Consider the following 17,687-nt stretch of genomic DNA (forward strand, 5'->3'; position numbering starts at 1 on the left):
ATGGCTACATGAAAACTATTACATAGAAGCCCAACTCAACAACTACATAGCTGACATCTGGATTATACTGACTGAGGACTAATATACTGCATTAACAGAATTCTAGCTGATTAACAGCTAAATTAATCTTACTTCATTAACCGCTAATACAAGAAAATGGTTCATTGATCGTAGTGAAGTTTCACTACCAGAACTATGACTTATTATTTAATATCCTTATATGCGAATCCATCTGTTTAACCTGCAATATAACATATTATCATTATAGATTACGACAACTACAGAAGCAAGCTAGAGATGAAGAGAGTCAAGAGACGCAGCCAAAAACAAATAAATGGACTTATATAATCAATTATATAATTACGTACAGAAACTTTATGACAGTACTTCAATTAGAGCCTGAATATTACGCATGCATCATCCACTGATTTTAGGTTGATATATGTATATATATATATATATATTTGATCTGTTAGAGCCCCCTTGCTAACATCTGCTCGTAGTTCTCGATCGACTCTAGCCTTTGGACCATCAACTGCTTCCTGAACTTCTTGATGAACGCATCGGCGCTTTCATTAATGTCTTCGGTCGTCTTCCTCTCTAGTTTATTCGGTGCTGCAGCTGCTGCCTCATTGTTTTGATCCAAAGCCTGAGACCTTGCAGCAGGACGTCCTTTCTCGAGTACCCTTAAACTTTTGGCGTCTTGTTTCTCAGGCTCTTCGAGAATTGGAGAGTACCAAGGATGAGGAGGCATGTAGCTTTTCTTCATTGTTGTAGCTTCTTTCTTTCTGAAATGAACAATAGATCGGTGGTGCCTTTGAGCTCCTCTGCTTCCATATTTATATGGGAAAAAATCGTATAGCCTATGTAGCACAGACACAGACACGAGTGTCCGTATTGGACATGATTCAATACGTAGACACGGCATATAGAAATATTTTTTGGACACGGACACGTGGTGGACACGTTAATTAAAATTATTTTAATATATATATATTTATTAAACAAATAATTTAAAAATTTGAAAGTATTTAGATGTATATATATATATTAAAATGTGCATAAATATAATAAAAACTGAATCTGTTGGAATGGTTGAGGATTTGTTGGATCCTTTGGATGACCAATGTTTGAATCCCACCACAAGCATTCTTATTTTTATCATGAGTTTCTCTCCTTATATATATATATATATATTAAAGTGTGCATAAATATAACAAAAACTGAATTTGTTGGAATGGTTGAGGAGTTGTTGGGTGTCTTGGATGACCAATGTTCAATTCTCACCATAAGCACTTTCACTTTTATTATGAGTTGGTGCGTATCCGCGTGTCCGTGCTTCATAGCGTATAGCTCATTGTATTCGTTTTCTTATTTTCTTTTTACGCAAGCAGCTGATTATAAAAGATAAGGACCCTAAAATAAAAGGATAGAAGAAGGAAAAGCAAGATATATTGATTTTGACTGGATAAAAAACGAAGATGGTACCGAGGTAGATGATGAGGGGGCTTGTCAAATGCTTTTTGTCCAAGATCGATTTTCAAACTATTTTTGAGTATGAGTTGCATGCATATGCCGAATTAATGGAATCCTTGCTCAATATGATCAAAATCGACGCCTTCTGGAAAACATTCCTATCATTTATATGAACTTCGACTTTTGTTAGAATACGTTTAGTTAACTTCCAGTTTTACTTGAGGACTGCATTCCTTTTTATTAGGCAGATTATTCCTTAATTGTCATACCTTGTTAATCAATCACATGAGTTTGGTCAATGAAATACAACTAGTTTATCTGTCATGGAATAATTATAATGTACAAGAGAGTTTGGCTGAACATAGATTCCAAATTAATCAATTTCCAATTATGCCCGATGCCAAATTGACCATCCTCTAATCCACCAGTTTTTTAGAAACAAGCATGCATGTGAATTGAGTAGAGCTTTCTAATAATTCGTGCGGCTTAAGTGCAGGAGCTTAAGGCCGAAAGGTGCCTCGTTAGGCGCCATAGTTGTTGAACGAAGGCAACATGTCGATCTTATACCTTGAATTGCAAATTACGTGTTTACATCTCACTGTGTATTATTGGATCAATCAAGAAGAAGAAACTTCCAGTAGTTGACTGACTCGGTCGGAAATAAAAGAATAGTATGGTTATTGGGGCATCTTGACCTAACTCTCTAACTGCCTAAGCTAAGGTGCTCTGCATGCGCGCGTTCTATACCATATTATGTATTGAAATTTAAGGAGTACAAGGAAAATGCTTGTAATAAGTAACAAGGTATGGCAGGGGCCGGGGTGTCGCCCATATGGGTGCCCTAAACTTTAGGGTGGCAAAGAGTTCGATTGGATCAGGTTGAAGAGACAAGAATTTGACATTCGTGCCGTTGCCCCTTTAACTTTGCCTTCTTTTATGATTTGGTGAAGGATATTAGGATATGGAATAGAAATAGGTAGCCTATAAATGATCGAGAACATAACTGAAAGTAAGCAAATTAAAGTAGATATATGATATGGATTAGACCTCAAAGGGTTAAGGAAGATTGGAGAATCGAGCTCAAAATCTGATAACGGACCTAAACATATCTTCATATACTAGACACAAAAAAGGGAGGTTTAAAAGAAAAATGGAGGTTTAAAATCCTGATACACAAAAAGTGGTTTGATTCAAATGCCGGCATATATGCTTAACTCAAGAAGGAAATAAAGGATGAACTGTTAAGGACTTATTCATCAGATCGATAGTTATCAAATGAACAAACAAAACAAACAAACAAACACCGGGGACTAAAGGAATCAACTTATCTCCCAAAATGAACAAAAACACCGTGGCCTCTAAGATCCTCTACCAAATTGTCAAATGCCCTGATCTTCAATGATTTTACGTAAGAAACTTTCTTTCCGCAGAAAGACATCGACAAGGTGAAGCCAAGTCGACTCACCCTGGTATGCAAGGCTCTGGAACTTCACCCTGGCATCCTCGTTTTCCAGAGATGTATAACATGAGGACTCGAAGTGTAGTAGTGATACTTTGGCAGTTTAGCTCCAACATATGAATACAGTCCTCTCAAAACGACTCCGACTACAGTCCGTATATATTTAAACTAGAAATGGAACTTATAAGTGAATCAATTTTAACATTGCACTACTAACTAAGATTATGAAATTTTATCGTGTTAATGGTGGAAAAAAATGAAAAGAAAATTTTTTGGTTTTATTATACAACAAAGATTAAAATTCTACTGTATGTATATCCTCCATCAAACACCCTCAAAATGCAGAATTATAGAGACAACAAAATTATATAGCGCATTTGTATAGCTTTAACAAGACAATACACAATATTATGTTTGTTGTGTGAGAGAAGCTTATTTTAGTTATCAGACCTCTTATTTTGGCTGTTCATGTTTCAACATGTATAAGGGGATGTCAATTGCATTTGGTAGATGACTTATACAACAAACAATAAAAAGATGAGTTGTTTGAACAAGATCTAAAAGTAATTGACACAATTGTTACTTGCTACTCTGTTGTGTGAGTATGTTTCCATATTTTTTTTCTATGTTTAGGAGATATCAATTGCATTAGGTTGATGACTTATACAACAAAACATAAAAAGTGGTGTTGTTTGAACAAGATCTTAAAGTAATTCAACAACTGCTACTTGTTACTTTGTTGTGTGTGTATGTTTTCATATTTCGTTCCACGTTTCAACATGTGCTAGAGGATGCCAATTACATTTGGTAGATGATTTATACAACAAAATATTAAAAGTGGTGTTGTTTGAATAACATCTCAAAGAAAATTACACAACTATTACTTTTCTCTTTGTTGTGTGAGTATGTTTTCATATTTCTTCTTATATCTACTAGGTACCACCTTGTGCAGTTGGTAAAACACTAGTACAACAGAATATACACTTTGTTAATGTTTTTATGTTGTGTGATCATTTTTAGTGTTTAATGTTTAGGGTTTAGGATTTAGGGTTTGACATTTAAAATAAAAATCCAATTTCAGTATTGGTTAGATTATTAAAAAAATATAAATTTTTGAATAGTTAAATAAATAAAGGCCAGGATTTAGCCACGTAAGCCATGTTTGATTTTTAATTATTTATTAAATTACATAAAATTTTCATAAAATTTTAAAAATAGCTTTGTTGGCCTAAACAATCTCTGGAATTTTTTACAATCTCGCACGAATACACTACGCAACTGTGTAAAAGTTTACACGTACTTAGACACGGGTAACATGGATGCCCTTGGGAGGATATGAGGATACATATAGTGAGTAGTTCATATTTAGGAATTGACCGCATCAATTGTGATCCAATTGTACTCGAAAATAAGTAATTTATGTACCTCAACTATATTTCCCTATGACGATCACATCCTACAGTTGATTTTTGAAAATGTAGTACACTCAATATAGTTGATTTAGAACGACTCATGTTGATATATAACGTAGTAAGAATGTTATACCACATTAGTACACGTTGTGCTTCAAATGATCAATAGTCACAAACCGATGAAATTTGATCAATCGTAAGATATTATAGTGTACATCATCAACAAAACACTTATATGGTACCAAATGGACATGTTTTCGACAATGTTTAGATCTTAATTCGCAAGATTAACCCTAAACACGGCCGATACGTACTTATTATACAAAATTATGTTTTTAACTACTCATCTTCGATTTTCTTGATCTTCAAAGAAATTAGAGCGTACATAAAATATGATCACTATAGTAAATATACTTTTACATATTACATGATTCGCTCACCTATTGGTGACAAGATGCGTGATTCACCCTAAAAGTATAGTATGAAAAATAAAAATAATAATATTTTCACAACAACAAAATATACTTGTTTTATTGTGTGATGAGATGTTAGAAACACTTTTACTCAATCCTATTTAAGCACAAATATCAACTCCTTCATTTTGACATTTCAAAGTTTCTCCCCCCCCCCCTCTAAAAAAAACACTTGGCCAAAACAGCCCCCTCACACTTGGTTATCTTTCTCACAAAATCGATACACACACTGCCTCAGCTCCCTTTTTCTCCTTGTGAATGTCGCAGCCCCTCTCTCTCTCTCTCTCTCTCTCCAAACCACCTCACCCCAACACCGTCGCCCATACAGAATCTAATCAGTCTAAATTAGACAATCCAGAAGCCGATTTCGCCTTCGCCGACTTCATCCTCCTCGGTGGCGTCTTCGGCGACCCTAACGTGTTCAAAGCAATCACTGATGGAGGCTCATCGACTATTGCAGATGGGAAACCAGAGGCCGCGGCTGAGATCCTCAATCGCCTGACCCAGGTGACCAATCCGAGACCCAGTTCCGAGCAGAGGCTGCTTGAGTTCGTGACTTCGGCGTTGAAGTCACGGGTCAATCAGAGACCCAAACCCTCATCCTCCCCGAAGCTTGTAGACCCCTCCCCCTCCCCCGCCGCCCCCAACCCTCTCCGCGAGGCCGAGGACCTCATCCGCAATGCCATTGAGGAGCTCCAGCGCTGCCAGCACTCCGTCGCAATGGAGGCGAGCATCAACGATACCTAGTAAGGTTTTGTTTGCTGTTTGGTTTCGTATGGGTTACTATTTTCTTGGTTTCAAAGTTGTTGCTATGTAGTTGTTATTCAAGTTGTAGCCATATGGTAGATGAAGAATGACTTTAGTACTTGGAGTTTGATGATGGTTGTGAGTTGGGACTTGGTTCAAGTGTGGCAGTTTGTATTTGGATTTGTAGGCAATTGTCGTAGAATCAGACTGCCTAGTGTCCCCACTTCCTATTCGCAGTATGCTCTTTATGATCTCAGCTTATGATTCCTTGTTTTTATATGGTGATGTTGATGTAGATGCTTAGTATAGGCAAAATGGGGCTTGATCATGGTTGTATTTATTTCACTTTGTAATGTGTATATGCATGTCTTACATACAATCTAGGATTAATATATGTTCATAATGCAGGTTGGGAAAGCTGGTGGTAAGAAATGAAAGTCAATGACTGCTACTGTAAGATCTCCTAGTTCTTATAGCAAATATGAGAGCCACACACTTGCAATTTTTGTTTGAGAATCTCAATTTATGACGTAGTGTTAACATGGAATCTGGATTACATTGTATGAGATTAACCTTGGTGTATGTTTCTATTTGGTTTTATTTATGTTTATGTGGTTGTCGTTTGGTTAGGAAAAAGCTCCCCATGTCGAAAAAGCATTAAAGAGGAAGGCCGAGCATGGAATAGCTGTGAAGGAATATGAGAAGAAGCAGGTAAATATTCTGTCTGTTTTTGGTTTCATGTTCATTCATTGCAGTTACTTGAATGCCAAAGCTTACTTAGCCTCTCTTGCTAGACTTAGAAGCAAAGAATGAATTGGCTTTCATGAGTAAGTTCTTTTAAGCAGACACTGGCCATAATCTTATTTTGATGTAAACAAGAGGTGTGTGGACATACAACTGGAAATATCACAATTCTTTTGCAACTGCAGACCAACTTGTTCATCCTTTGATCAATGGTTAATGTCTTCTGCTTCTTTAGTTTTGTTTCTTATGTGGGGAATTTAATTGCATTTGCATGTCAAATTTGGGGGGATTTGGAGGAAGATCACTTGTTAGACTTGCATTGGAGAAGATGGTGAAGTTTCAGCATTATGAGTTCTCATTTTAGGATCAGTTTAAGGTAAACTCTTCCCCCATATGCTACTGTATTGCTACTGTGTTGCTCTTGGTTAAGATTTGGCGTCTAATTGAGAGTCTGTTAGTTTTGTGGTTTGTGTTTAATTGAGAAACTTAGATTTCAAAACTTCATACTAGTCCACCAGATTTGCATAAAATCTATTTCCAAATTATCTTAGTTTACTTTGTCTTTGTTTTTTGGTTGCTTACACAAATAGAAATGAGATTTGAAATGAAGAATGAGCTATTAGATTCATCATGTGTGTTGTTATGAGAAGCTATGTGATTCTTAATTAGTTAGAAGTTTATGGTAATATTGTAGCTCTGATCTAGCTGTTTGATATGAGAAGCTATGTGATTTTGGGATGAAGTAGCTGAAACTGAAAGTCCTAAAGGCTACCTAGAACTCTCTTTAAAGAAAATGAAGTGCGATTTATGTTTTTAGAGTGGGGTTATTTATTTTTATGCACTAAAACACAAATTAGTATCTCTCTTTATAGTTTATGTATGAGAGTCAAGCAAACCCTTTGGTATTTTTTTGAGCTATGTGAACAAAGTGAGAAATGAGCATCTCTGCTTATAATAATAGTCTTCTTCAATTGTTCTTTTTTATTCTTTTAAATCCCAATGAAACTTGATTTAGCAAGAGAGTAGTGGTACTTGTCTATGGCTTCTAGTTCTGATGAGTACACAAACTAGGCACATATGCCAGTACAAATTTGAAGACTTTAGACTATACTGGAATGGAGTTTGCTAGTTGTTCATATCATTATGTAGGAAGCAGTTGTCTGCACTCTGCAGGCAAGTACTAACATTAAGTAAGTACTCTCTATATGTAGGAATTGATCCTATCAAGCAGCGTTGAGTCCTAGCCAGGATAGCTAGCTGGAGCACAAACTTTAAGGATTCGTGTGATATTGTGATAATGTACGTGATATTAAAACTAGAAGGCTGGTTATTTTCTCTTTATTGATCGTGATATTTTCTCAAGTACTAATCTTTTAAACTCAGCTTTCCTATTACATGTATAGATTCTTACACTCTGATTTGCAGGTTCATTATATCGGTTACAAGGACTCGGATGGAAACTCTTTTAATGAGATTGATGCATGGGCTAATCATATCCATAAATTATGGAGAAGGTATTTCCTTAGATCCAAGCTGATATTGATGAGATCAAGGAGTACGTGGGCTAAGTTTGTCGTAGCCAAGTATATGTCGGAGCTTGTACGTTTTCATTCAATAGGTACTAGGAGTAAAGAGCTTTGGATATTTGAATACTTGAATGATATGGTTTATGGATCTTTTGGTATGATCACTACTTTTAGTATTGGCTTTTATTGAATTTACAATATGATTACATCATTTCACCAAACAGAAAATTCAAAAGAATATGCTCTCATTGAATTCGCACAACTAAACAAAATGAGTACAATTGAAAAAGTTGCTGTATGATAAACTAGCACACAACAAAATGCATTCAAAACTTTGTTGTGGAATAAAGGATAAACACAACAGAACACTAAAATAGATTGTGTGTGATTGCCAACCACACAACACAATGAAACTCAAGTTTACATTAGTTGTATGATAGGTTTCACACAACTATGCTCACATAGTATTAGTTGTCTGAAGAGTCAATTGCCGAGCGCTTCTATCAACCATTATGTCGAGGTTCATCTTCACACAACAAATTATATTAAAATCTTTGTTGTACAAGTTCCAAATACCAAATACATAATGAAACTCAGGTTTATAGTTCGTTGCTTGATTCATAAAGTTACAACAAACTCATATGTCGCAAAACACATTTGTTATATGATAGTCCAACAATATCGAGCTGCCGAGGAGCTGCCGAGCACCTGCCGAAAATCTATAACGGTGATCCACAGTTGTGTGACCGATAAGCCATTTTCAATCACACAAGAGCTGAACATACAACGGTTGTACTGGCCATCAGACAACTATAATTCACTATTGTGTATCGCTATTTTTATAGTAGTATTGCCGCAGAGTTATGCCACTACGGCAATACCAAACGCTATGGCATGAAGCTAAAAACCAGTGTTTTGCAGAAAATATTCAGTTGGCTGTAGAGAACAAATGAATTTTTGTATTCAAGCCTACGTGACTACGTACGATTCCATATATTTGTGCATGTGTAGTAATACACATCTGTACAACGATGTTTAACATCGAGCTAGGGATCGGAGTAGTTGGGAAGCACTCTGCCATGCGATCCATCTGACAAATATGTCTCCCAAGTTTCAGTCTGTTAAAACTGAAAACCAAAGGTACAATATCGGCAGGACCTATGTTAAAAGTTATAAGACAAGTCCTACACTCCTACCCATTTCAGTTATGCATCATTAGATGTTAATAGTTATTACTCTACATATACAAGTACGATCGAGTACAAACTACAAAGGGTACTTGTAGTGACTGTAATAGTGACTTTATGAGTCCAATTTTTTCAGTTTTTATAATTGTGTTTTTCTCGCTAATTTTCTATAAGAGGTTTTGATTTGGTCCCCATATCTTACTTTCTCTTATTTATTTATTTAATATATTAGAGTGTTTGGGAGTTTTTGCTCCTTTTCCACTTATCTTTCAGCAAAATAAAAAACGTATACAAGACATTAGCAACCTTATTATAAGGTAAAAAACAAACAAAGATCGATATACTGTATATTGAAACCACAACCCTATGTAGTACATTCAATTTTTTGTATCAACCACACAAGGAAGCAATGCGTACCTTCTTCCAAAAGTGCACTACTGTGCATGCAATCCAACATGAGTCGATCTCCAAACGTTAAATCATATCAAGTACGTCTTCATCCTCAAACTTGATGTAGAAATCACTACCTTCATCCTCTTCGTAAATTCCAGAACAACACATACAACCTTCCTCGTTAATTAGGCGGCTTTCTGGAAACTCCCCATAAGCCTTGAGCAGCCTGACCTCGTCAGGCATGTACTTGAAAATGACATCGGCCCTATGATCTTGAAAGTCACGAAGGCCAACAAGAATGGTATCCCCAGTAGCAATCCAAACCTTCTTGCGCATCTTGCCACAGATATGGCAAAGCCGGCTGGTTGCATCAATGCACAAGGCTGCACAGCGACAATTACCCAGCATCCGAAGCACTTGGGCATACTCCTGTCATTTTCCTTGAAACAAAAGCTCACGCTTTTTTTCGTCAGCCTCGTTCTTACTTCTCTTCCGGTTCTTTCCTCCCTTTCCGTTGTCCTTTGGCATGATTACTATGAAATGGTGGCATATTTGATGAATCAAAATTCAACATATTTAGCCACATTAGTACATTAATGTTGAAAAAATCAAACTAAACTACAAACCTATGACGAACTCACGAAAACACTGCTGGCTACTTTGACGATTAAGCAACAACCGCCGTCGAATAGCTACAGTGAACAACCCAATCGAAGCCACCAACCACCACCGATTGTTGAATACGTTTTCTTCCCTTCGTTGTTTCCCAAAACCTAGATCTAGGGTTTCTCGAAAGCTAGCTAAATATTTTTCTTTTCTTTTCTGTAACTGAATATTGATTAGAAATTTAGAATAGATAATGACATATTGACATGGCAACTTATGTATACATGGAACTTCCTAAACGACACCGCAATTCCTGTCGTTGAATTTGAGAACTCAAAAACACCATCCGTCAAAACATCCTTAAAACCCTGTTCTCCAGTTCTGAACGCCCCAAAACAAATGGAAACTCTCCACCGATCCACACTTCGCCTCGTCCCCTTATCTCTGCCTGCATTATCCCAAACACGACCGGCCACCCGGAAATTCCATAGATTCCGACCACCCATTTCTATTCTGAATCCGGAACCGGCCTTCCTCACCTGCTTAACGAGCCGCACAAGTTACAGCTCATCTCCTTCTCCGGTTGCCAGAGCTGGTTGGTTTCTGGGCCTCGCAGAGAAGAAGAAGGGCATGAGCCTGCCTGATATAGTCAAAGCTGGAGACCCGGTTCTGCATGAACCGGCCCGAGAGGTTGAGGTTGGGGATATCGGGTCGGAGAGGATTCAGAAGATTGTTGATGATATGGTTAAGGTGATGAGGAAGGCTCCTGGGGTTGGTCTTGCTGCTCCTCAGATTGGAGTTCCCTTAAGGGTCTGTTCTGTTTATCTTTTCATCATTTCATTGTTGATAGTTGTTATTGATTGTTGTTATTGGGTTGATTGAAGTAACAAAAATCTAGTAACCAGTTCAGGTTAAGCTACATTGCTTTTTGTATAATGTGTTACTGTAGTCTTAAGTTGTTGCTGAGGATTAATCTCTGATTTAGTCCCTTGCATTAAGGAAAACCAACTTCACAAATATGGTAACAGGTTTGTCGTTCACGTATCTGCAGATCATAGTCTTGGAAGATACAAAGGAATATATTAGTTATGCACCCAAGGATGAGATTAAAGTTCAAGATAGGCGGCCTTTCGATCTTTTGGTATGTTGAATGTGTATGAGGTGGATATCCAAATAATGCACTCTCTTGGCATTTGAACGGTCTCGCTTAAAATTTATTTGTTGTTTTGAGACAGGTTATTATCAACCCAAAGCTTCGAAAGAAGAGCAACAGGACTGCAGTATTCTATGAAGGCTGCTTAAGGTCAGAACTGCAAAACTCTACAATTAGAGAAAATTGCAATGTTTTAGCCCCTTCTGTTACTTTTTAGCATGGTTCCTGACATCCAGTGTTGCATTTTAGTTAGACCGATATCATGATGGTGGACAGTTCATGTCATCCAGGTCAGTAATTTTTTTCTGTTACTTTGTTGTCTGGCAGTGTTGATGGATTCAGAGCAGTGGTAGAAAGATATCTTGATGTCGAAGTTTCAGGTCTCGACCGCAATGGCCAACCCATCAAAATAGATGCTTCAGGTTGGCAGGCTCGTATTTTGCAGCACGAGTGTGATCATTTGGAAGGAACTATTTATGTTGATAAGATGCTCCCTAGAACATTTAGAACTGTTGAAAACTTGGACTTGCCTCTTGCTGAGGGGTGTCCAAAGCTTGGATGTCGGTAGCTTATATTGAACATGGACTTGGATAAAACAGAATTTTGTGATAAAGGTGCTATCTGATTTAAGCAATTGATTATGGGACTCTTGGTGAAATTGATTGTTTGGGATCAATCTAATAGTTCACCATCTGGTTTAGCAGCATGTGTAAATTTTGCTCTCTATTTTAGAACCTCAGTGCGTCTCTCAATAAACATTGTCCCAGCGTTTTTTTTTTTTTGGTTTGGCAGTGCTAATGTTGTTTCAAGATATTCGTGTGTTTCTTTATATTAAGAGGATACTGTTACCTGTTCTGATATAGTTTTATCATTGTGCCACTTGAGGAAAAATAAAAACTAGTTGCAGAAGTATACAACTCCTGCCAGATCGAATACACATGTTCGGAAGATCATTAGACATGAAAATTCCATTGTATTTTGGGACCTTTTGGGACACATGATGTTCATGTACTCAAACTGAGAGGGTGAAAAAGTGTGAATAAGTGTACTGTGTATTATGTATGAAATATGAAGCTCTGTCGTTATGACTAAATTTGTGAGAACATACATTCACTGATTAAAAGTTAATTAAAGAAGATGAAGCGGAGAGCCAAGTTCTGATTATTAGCTAGTTTGGAGGTCGATGAAGAGGGGCTAGTTATTTTGTCTACTGTTCCGGAAAAATTACTATTCTACTATTTGTGTGTCTTAATCTGATTATAATGCAGCGGAACTAATCCGTTAGAAACCATTAACGACAATCTTGAATCTACAAGACTAGGGTTTCTCAAATTCACTAGAAGTCATTGAATCCACCAGGAAAATTGAGAGAACTCAAAAATTTTATTATATGAAAGATATCTCATACGGCCATAAGAGGTGACTTAAATACTAAAACGAAACCCTAGGGCACTAACAAAAGCCTAGTCAAGCCCATGGGTTAAAATAAAATAAAATCTAAAACAAACAAAAAAATCCAAAATTTCGGAAAACATTAAAAGTTGTTTTTGAGGGCGTAAATGACGTAGGATGTTCGAAAAAGTACACACGTTGTAGCAAAACTACAGGTTTTGTTTCTAGTGCCATTCCCTTTCCGAAAAGGTATTAGTCGCCCTATTCTAAGCTCATAGGAGTCGTAGCCCAGACATGAACAACGTCAACCTTCCATTTCTTGCGTTTGTCCATTTGCTCTTCAATTCTTCTTGCCATATGCTCTACATCAGATTAAGTTTTCTATCAAAGATAGATTTCTATCTCTATTTTAGATTATGATTCTAGATCCTACGAGATTTTGTCTATGTAATGCCTATATACAGGTCTCATATAATTCAATAAAATTATAGTTATTCTTTGAATATACTCAATCATCTACTTTTCATTTGGACACATCTGAATGTATGATTCAGTCTACGCTATAGGAAATAGAAAGTTTTGTATCATCACATTAGCATTTTCATGTCAATTTTAATTCATATTTTCATTTGAAAAAAAAAATAGAAGGACTGATATTGTATAATCAATAGCAAATCAAAACAGCGGCTGTTGACTATTTACAGTGAGTGTTGCCTTTCTATTTTGTAACTTATGTGGACTGAACATAATCTAATTATAAATATTCGGAAATAAAAACACCGTTATTACCCCTACGATGTCAATCTAAACAAATCCAAGTTGCCTTTCATTGAGTTTTTAGGGGTCCGATGGTTTGTCCTTCTTATATGTCCTGAATCTAACAAAAAATATCTTGCATAATCAAAAACTGCTACCCGAAATTGTTCAATTTTCCCAGTCAAGTATGTGGTTAAACACACAGACAGAACTGCAAGAGTTCTAGAAATACTTATATCAAATTATCACCGGAGTGCTGTGCAGGAAACTTCAGCAGGGTTTTAGCGACACTATTCTTTCTATTACAAAAACCGAAGAATTTAGCAAATTCAGTATTTGTAGATGATTGAAACAGATTCATAAGGTTTCAAGGACTTAAATAGTATTACACATAATATGAAGCACTCTCAAGTCTCTGAATTACCCAGACCAGCAAACTATCAATCACACAAAAAAATGGAAAAAAAAAAGAGAGAAGGAATTTAAAAACACAGCAAGCTATCTAACTACAGCCAAGTCTCTATACAGTGTGATAAACAGTGAAAACAGTTTGGTGAAGTCACCCCAGAGTAGGAATTTGATTACTTTGTAGTACACCCACAGTGACCCACTCATACATGAACAAACAAAAGTCAAAAGTTGTAGAAGAACGTTCAGTTTTTAGATGTAGATATAAATTATCACCATCTAACAATACACATAGGAAAGCTTCCAACCATAAAACAAGCAAAACAGTGAACAAATCAATGAATTGTAATGTTATTTTATTTTCACAATCATATGTTATACAAACTTGGAATGATCAGTTATACCTTTACATGAATATTTACCAATAAAAAAGAAGATAAAATGACTCTAAGTATGGACCATTTTTAGCAAACCTATTCTTCTATAATCTAGATAAAACTCATCAAATCCATATTCTAGATAGAAAACCCTTGATCTATACGTGCATATACCTCCAACAATTAAATCCAAAAATTTGCCATTTTATGAGCTATGGTAGACGACACAACTTTTTTCTATAGGGTAGCCGTTCCAACATATTCTGAACTTACAGGGTGTGAGAGGACTTTTTGTTTAATGAAGTCTTCACCACCGGAAAAGCATGCAGGTGGATCAACTGAACCCAAACTTGAGCCTTGAGCTTTCCAACAAAATGATCTGGTTATTTGACTAGTGGATGGTAGAAGTTGAACATTCTCTAAATATAATCCTTCACATGGAGAATCATCGCTGCATGCAAATCTAATTGCTTCCTCTGTAGCAGAAGTCCCTTTAACGTGCATAAAGGATATATTTTCAACTTTGACTGCCAATGTCTGCATTATCCCAAACTATAGATGTTAGTGTGATTTAGATTGAATACGCCATTTTCATTTTGATGGAAAACAAAGTGCTATGAGCTAAAGATAATGAGTCTATGGATGTTTGAACTATGAGTATAGAATGCCGATTTAAAGTTAAAAAAATACACATTACCAGTAACTAAATGCAAATATAGACGAAGTCTTATAACATATCAATGATGTAAGAGTATGAGGCTACAGATATATGGGATGAATGAGATACTTTATGTCATTGCCAAAGAAGAAAAAAAGAGATACTTTATGTTCTAGAACATCATTCTGAAATTTTAGTAACTTTAGTCAGTAACTAAAGACCTAAAATAAGGCATGCTAGAATTAGGTGCTTCTAATAACTACTAATTTTTTAAAAGGGTTTGGTATGCATCAAAGTTGCACTTGAGAGTTTCTAGAAATTCATACCTGATTTAAACACGGCAACTGGGAGTCACAATAATATTGATCAATAATAATTGGATTTGACACGTTATCCATGACCACATTCCGAAATGCAATGTTAGAGGCAAAACCACTACCTCCCTGATGAGGCAAGAAAAAGCCAATTTCCGTTAAATACATATTGCTGATGTTGTGTCCGTGTGAAGAGAAACCTCAGAGAAGAAAATTACCTGCCATGTTTTGATTCTCACCCCATTATCAGTGTTAGAGAGGAATGCTGTATCTACAATTACATCACGTACTTGTGACCAAGAGTTTGATTTACCCAAGCTTCCGATGCTAAAGGATTCATTTCCAAATTCGATAAGGTCATCGATATTATGAAGCCCAAGTAAAAATGAAGATCTATTTTACCTTATGCCATGACCAGGGCCGCAAACGATATTCACGATTCGGATGCGTGAAGAATTGCTAACTATAGAAATACAGTCATCTCCTGGATTAAGTATAAGAACTCAATGGAAGTCAGAGATGTTTTCCAAAATCAGTTCAAACTTCCAACCGCTTAAAGATATTTCTGATTCATATATTATGATAAAGAGAGAAGCTGTAATAAATATTCCTCCTCAATTATACCAAATTGTAGTTCTCTGTTTCTATCCTCTGTCCTAAATAAACCAAGGTTTTTTATTATAACTATCAATAACATTTCTTTTGAAACTATAAAAGCTGGATATTAGTAGTCATGTCTACAATAAAGCAATTAGGAATTTTTTTTGAACCTTCTCTAAAATCTAAAGCTAAGTTAACAGCAAACAACATCTTATTAGAAATTCAAAGTTGAAAAAGATTATGCATGGATCAAGAAGACTATGTATTACAATAGTTTTAGAGGAAAATCACCTGTTCTTATTATGCTATCCTTGACCTCAACACCCTTTGACACACTAATGTGGATTCCATCAGTATTGGGACTAGTGGCAGGTGCAATCACTTGGAGATGGGATGCCACTACTCGCATACAATTAGTGAATGCCAAGTGCATTTTTTGACTATTGACAATCATTAGATTTCTGACCTTCAAATTCTTGCACCTGTGGAATGTGATGGCCTAGAAAGTATTTGATAGTAAGGCAATGAAATCATCTGAGGCAATAATTCTTCTAAAGTACAGTACAAAGAAAACGAAAAGGCACTAACCGTTGGAGCATGACGACATGGCTGCCAAATCAAAACGCAGCCTCTGTTAGACAAATACAAGTAGACAGTATTTACAACAAACCATAAGCTTACATATTGAAGCGATTAATACATTTGTTGAGTTGGTCTTGCAGGAACGAGCCCACCATTCCTGTCCCATCCCATTAACTGTTCCTTCTCCTTCCATGGTGAGGTGGTTCACCCCATGGAAATAAAGCCACTTTCGTGGATTCAAACCAATCCAGGCATCAGGATTTATGGGAGCAATGATGGTACCAGATAACTATTGAGAAAGGCAATTTAAGTATTAAATGGAAGTTTCAAGTACGAAATGCATACTTTATACACATAGCAGCTATATAATGGTCAGTGAAAAGGAATAGAGTGGGTAATCGGATCGATTCATACCATTATAGTCACCTTTGATCGACAAGGTCCAGCAATATCAACAGGATGGATAAGGTAAGTCCTTCCCGAGGGAATTAGAATTCTTGTGCGTGTGGGAATAGAACAAGCAACCTCCCAAGCGTTTTTGAAAGCCTAAATGGATGTGAATACTGTCATTCCAGGAATGGCTTAGTTATCATATAACCATGTTTTAAACCATAAAATCTCCCATCAATATGTCATACAATGTATATAGAAATCAAAAACAATTTTCCCCCTTTCCTTAATGGCTCAATCTAGCACTGATTCAAAATTTTCAAAAGGAATTACATTTTTCTCATCTAAAGATATGTTTGCTACTTAGCTCCATTCACTTATTATATCCAAATGCTGCAAAAACCCCAGGCAATAGAAACCAGCTCAATGAATGCAAAACACTGATGGGCATTACATTTCTTAAACCAAACATTGTTTATGAAATATGGGAAAAATTTAGTTCTCGTACTCAATGAAGTTTGATGCTCAGTTCATAAATTCACCCACTAAAACAATTAAAGAACGATGTGATTCTGTCCATACCCAGAAGAGTTCAAAGACCCAAAATGGTGAAAAGTTGAACATAATTTAGAGAACCCGAGCGGATGATCGAAAGCGTTACACATGAAAAGTTGTAAAACTTGATACCTTCGAGTCATCTGTGATGCCATCTCCTCTGGCACCAAAATCACCAACAAAGAGAACCCTCTTGGATCTGAGTCGGGTTCTGGTTGACCCGGATCGGGGGAGCTGTAAGAGAGAGTCAAATTTTTCTCTACCAGAAGTAGTAGTAGTATTTGAGCTCAGAAAGAGAGAGAATATATGAAGGAGAACAATGAGACAAGTCGAAGAAGAAGAAGACGATGAAGATAATCTAAGGCTTCTCATAGTGTCAGAGAGAATGAGAGATCAGAAGAATTGATCTTTGAACTAACCACGGAAGTGTCGGTTTGAAAATATGATTCTTTACAAGCTTGACTTTCAGTTTAGGTCAA

General features: G+C 36.4%; 3 protein-coding genes and 1 pseudogene across 9 annotated transcripts; 2 read left to right on the plus strand and 2 right to left on the minus strand.

The window, feature by feature from the left end:
* The first annotated feature begins 5,030 nt into the window (after positions 1 to 5,030).
* LOC126797594 (uncharacterized) lies at positions 5,031 to 8,049 on the plus strand. 7 transcript variants are annotated; one of them, XR_007672444.1, is made up of 5 exons: positions 5,032 to 6,020; positions 6,198 to 6,278; positions 6,362 to 6,687; positions 7,523 to 7,610; positions 7,737 to 8,023. XR_007672444.1 is itself a non-coding variant. In XM_050524247.1 (4 exons), the coding sequence occupies exons 2-4, from the start codon at positions 6,009 to 6,011 to the stop codon at positions 8,025 to 8,027; spliced, it is 384 nt and encodes a 127-aa protein (XP_050380204.1). In that variant the 5' UTR covers positions 5,031 to 5,566; positions 5,976 to 6,008; the 3' UTR covers positions 8,028 to 8,049. The 7 variants fall into 7 exon arrangements, 2 of the variants coding, with proteins under 2 accessions (XP_050380204.1, XP_050380203.1); XR_007672445.1 differs by having other exon boundaries at positions 5,033 to 6,020; positions 6,547 to 6,687; XR_007672447.1 differs by lacking the exon at positions 6,362 to 6,687 and having other exon boundaries at positions 5,031 to 6,020.
* Positions 8,050 to 9,498: 1,449 nt separating this feature from the next.
* LOC126797593 (eukaryotic translation initiation factor 1A-like) lies at positions 9,499 to 9,945 on the minus strand (annotated as a pseudogene).
* A 468-nt stretch (positions 9,946 to 10,413) lies between these two features.
* Positions 10,414 to 11,876, plus strand: LOC126797591 (peptide deformylase 1A, chloroplastic). Its single transcript, XM_050524245.1, has 4 exons — positions 10,414 to 10,833; positions 11,075 to 11,164; positions 11,259 to 11,326; positions 11,504 to 11,876. Exons 1-4 carry the CDS (start codon positions 10,423 to 10,425, stop codon positions 11,742 to 11,744), a joined length of 810 nt encoding a protein of 269 aa, XP_050380202.1. The 5' UTR covers positions 10,414 to 10,422; the 3' UTR covers positions 11,745 to 11,876.
* A 2,203-nt stretch (positions 11,877 to 14,079) lies between these two features.
* LOC126797590 (probable polygalacturonase At1g80170) lies at positions 14,080 to 17,614 on the minus strand. Its single transcript, XM_050524244.1, has 9 exons — positions 17,341 to 17,614; positions 16,678 to 16,809; positions 16,382 to 16,552; positions 16,270 to 16,290; positions 15,973 to 16,180; positions 15,484 to 15,565; positions 15,300 to 15,408; positions 15,094 to 15,210; positions 14,080 to 14,646 (listed from the first exon to the last, which is right to left on the minus strand). The coding sequence occupies exons 1-9, from the start codon at positions 17,578 to 17,580 to the stop codon at positions 14,347 to 14,349; spliced, it is 1,380 nt and encodes a 459-aa protein (XP_050380201.1). The 5' UTR covers positions 17,581 to 17,614; the 3' UTR covers positions 14,080 to 14,346.
* Between the last annotated feature and the right edge of the window lie 73 nt (positions 17,615 to 17,687).

The sequence above is a fragment of the Argentina anserina genome, chromosome 6, assembly GCF_933775445.1.
Source record: "Argentina anserina chromosome 6, drPotAnse1.1, whole genome shotgun sequence".
Taxonomy (NCBI): Eukaryota; Viridiplantae; Streptophyta; class Magnoliopsida; order Rosales; family Rosaceae; genus Argentina; species Argentina anserina.

Excerpts from the sequence above, each read along its gene's own strand:
- LOC126797594 (XM_050524246.1), top strand. Across the intron at positions 6,279-7,736 it reads AGGAATATGAGAAGAAGCAG|GTTCATTATATCGGTTACAA; the intron begins GTAAATATTCTG and ends TCTGATTTGCAG.
- LOC126797591 (XM_050524245.1), top strand. The coding sequence starts at position 10,423 with ATGGAAACTCTCCACCGATCCACACTTCGCCTCGTCCCCTTATCTCTG. Across the intron at positions 10,834-11,074 it reads AGATTGGAGTTCCCTTAAGG|ATCATAGTCTTGGAAGATAC; the intron begins GTCTGTTCTGTT and ends ACGTATCTGCAG. Across the intron at positions 11,327-11,503 it reads TTCTATGAAGGCTGCTTAAG|TGTTGATGGATTCAGAGCAG; the intron begins GTCAGAACTGCA and ends GTTGTCTGGCAG.
- LOC126797590 (XM_050524244.1), bottom strand. The coding sequence starts at position 17,580 with ATGAGAAGCCTTAGATTATCTTCATCGTCTTCTTCTTCTTCGACTTGT. Across the intron at positions 15,566-15,972 it reads GGATAGCATAATAAGAACAG|GAGATGACTGTATTTCTATA; the intron begins GTGATTTTCCTC and ends TACTTAATCCAG. Across the intron at positions 14,647-15,093 it reads AGTTGCCGTGTTTAAATCAG|ACATTGGCAGTCAAAGTTGA; the intron begins GTATGAATTTCT and ends GGGATAATGCAG.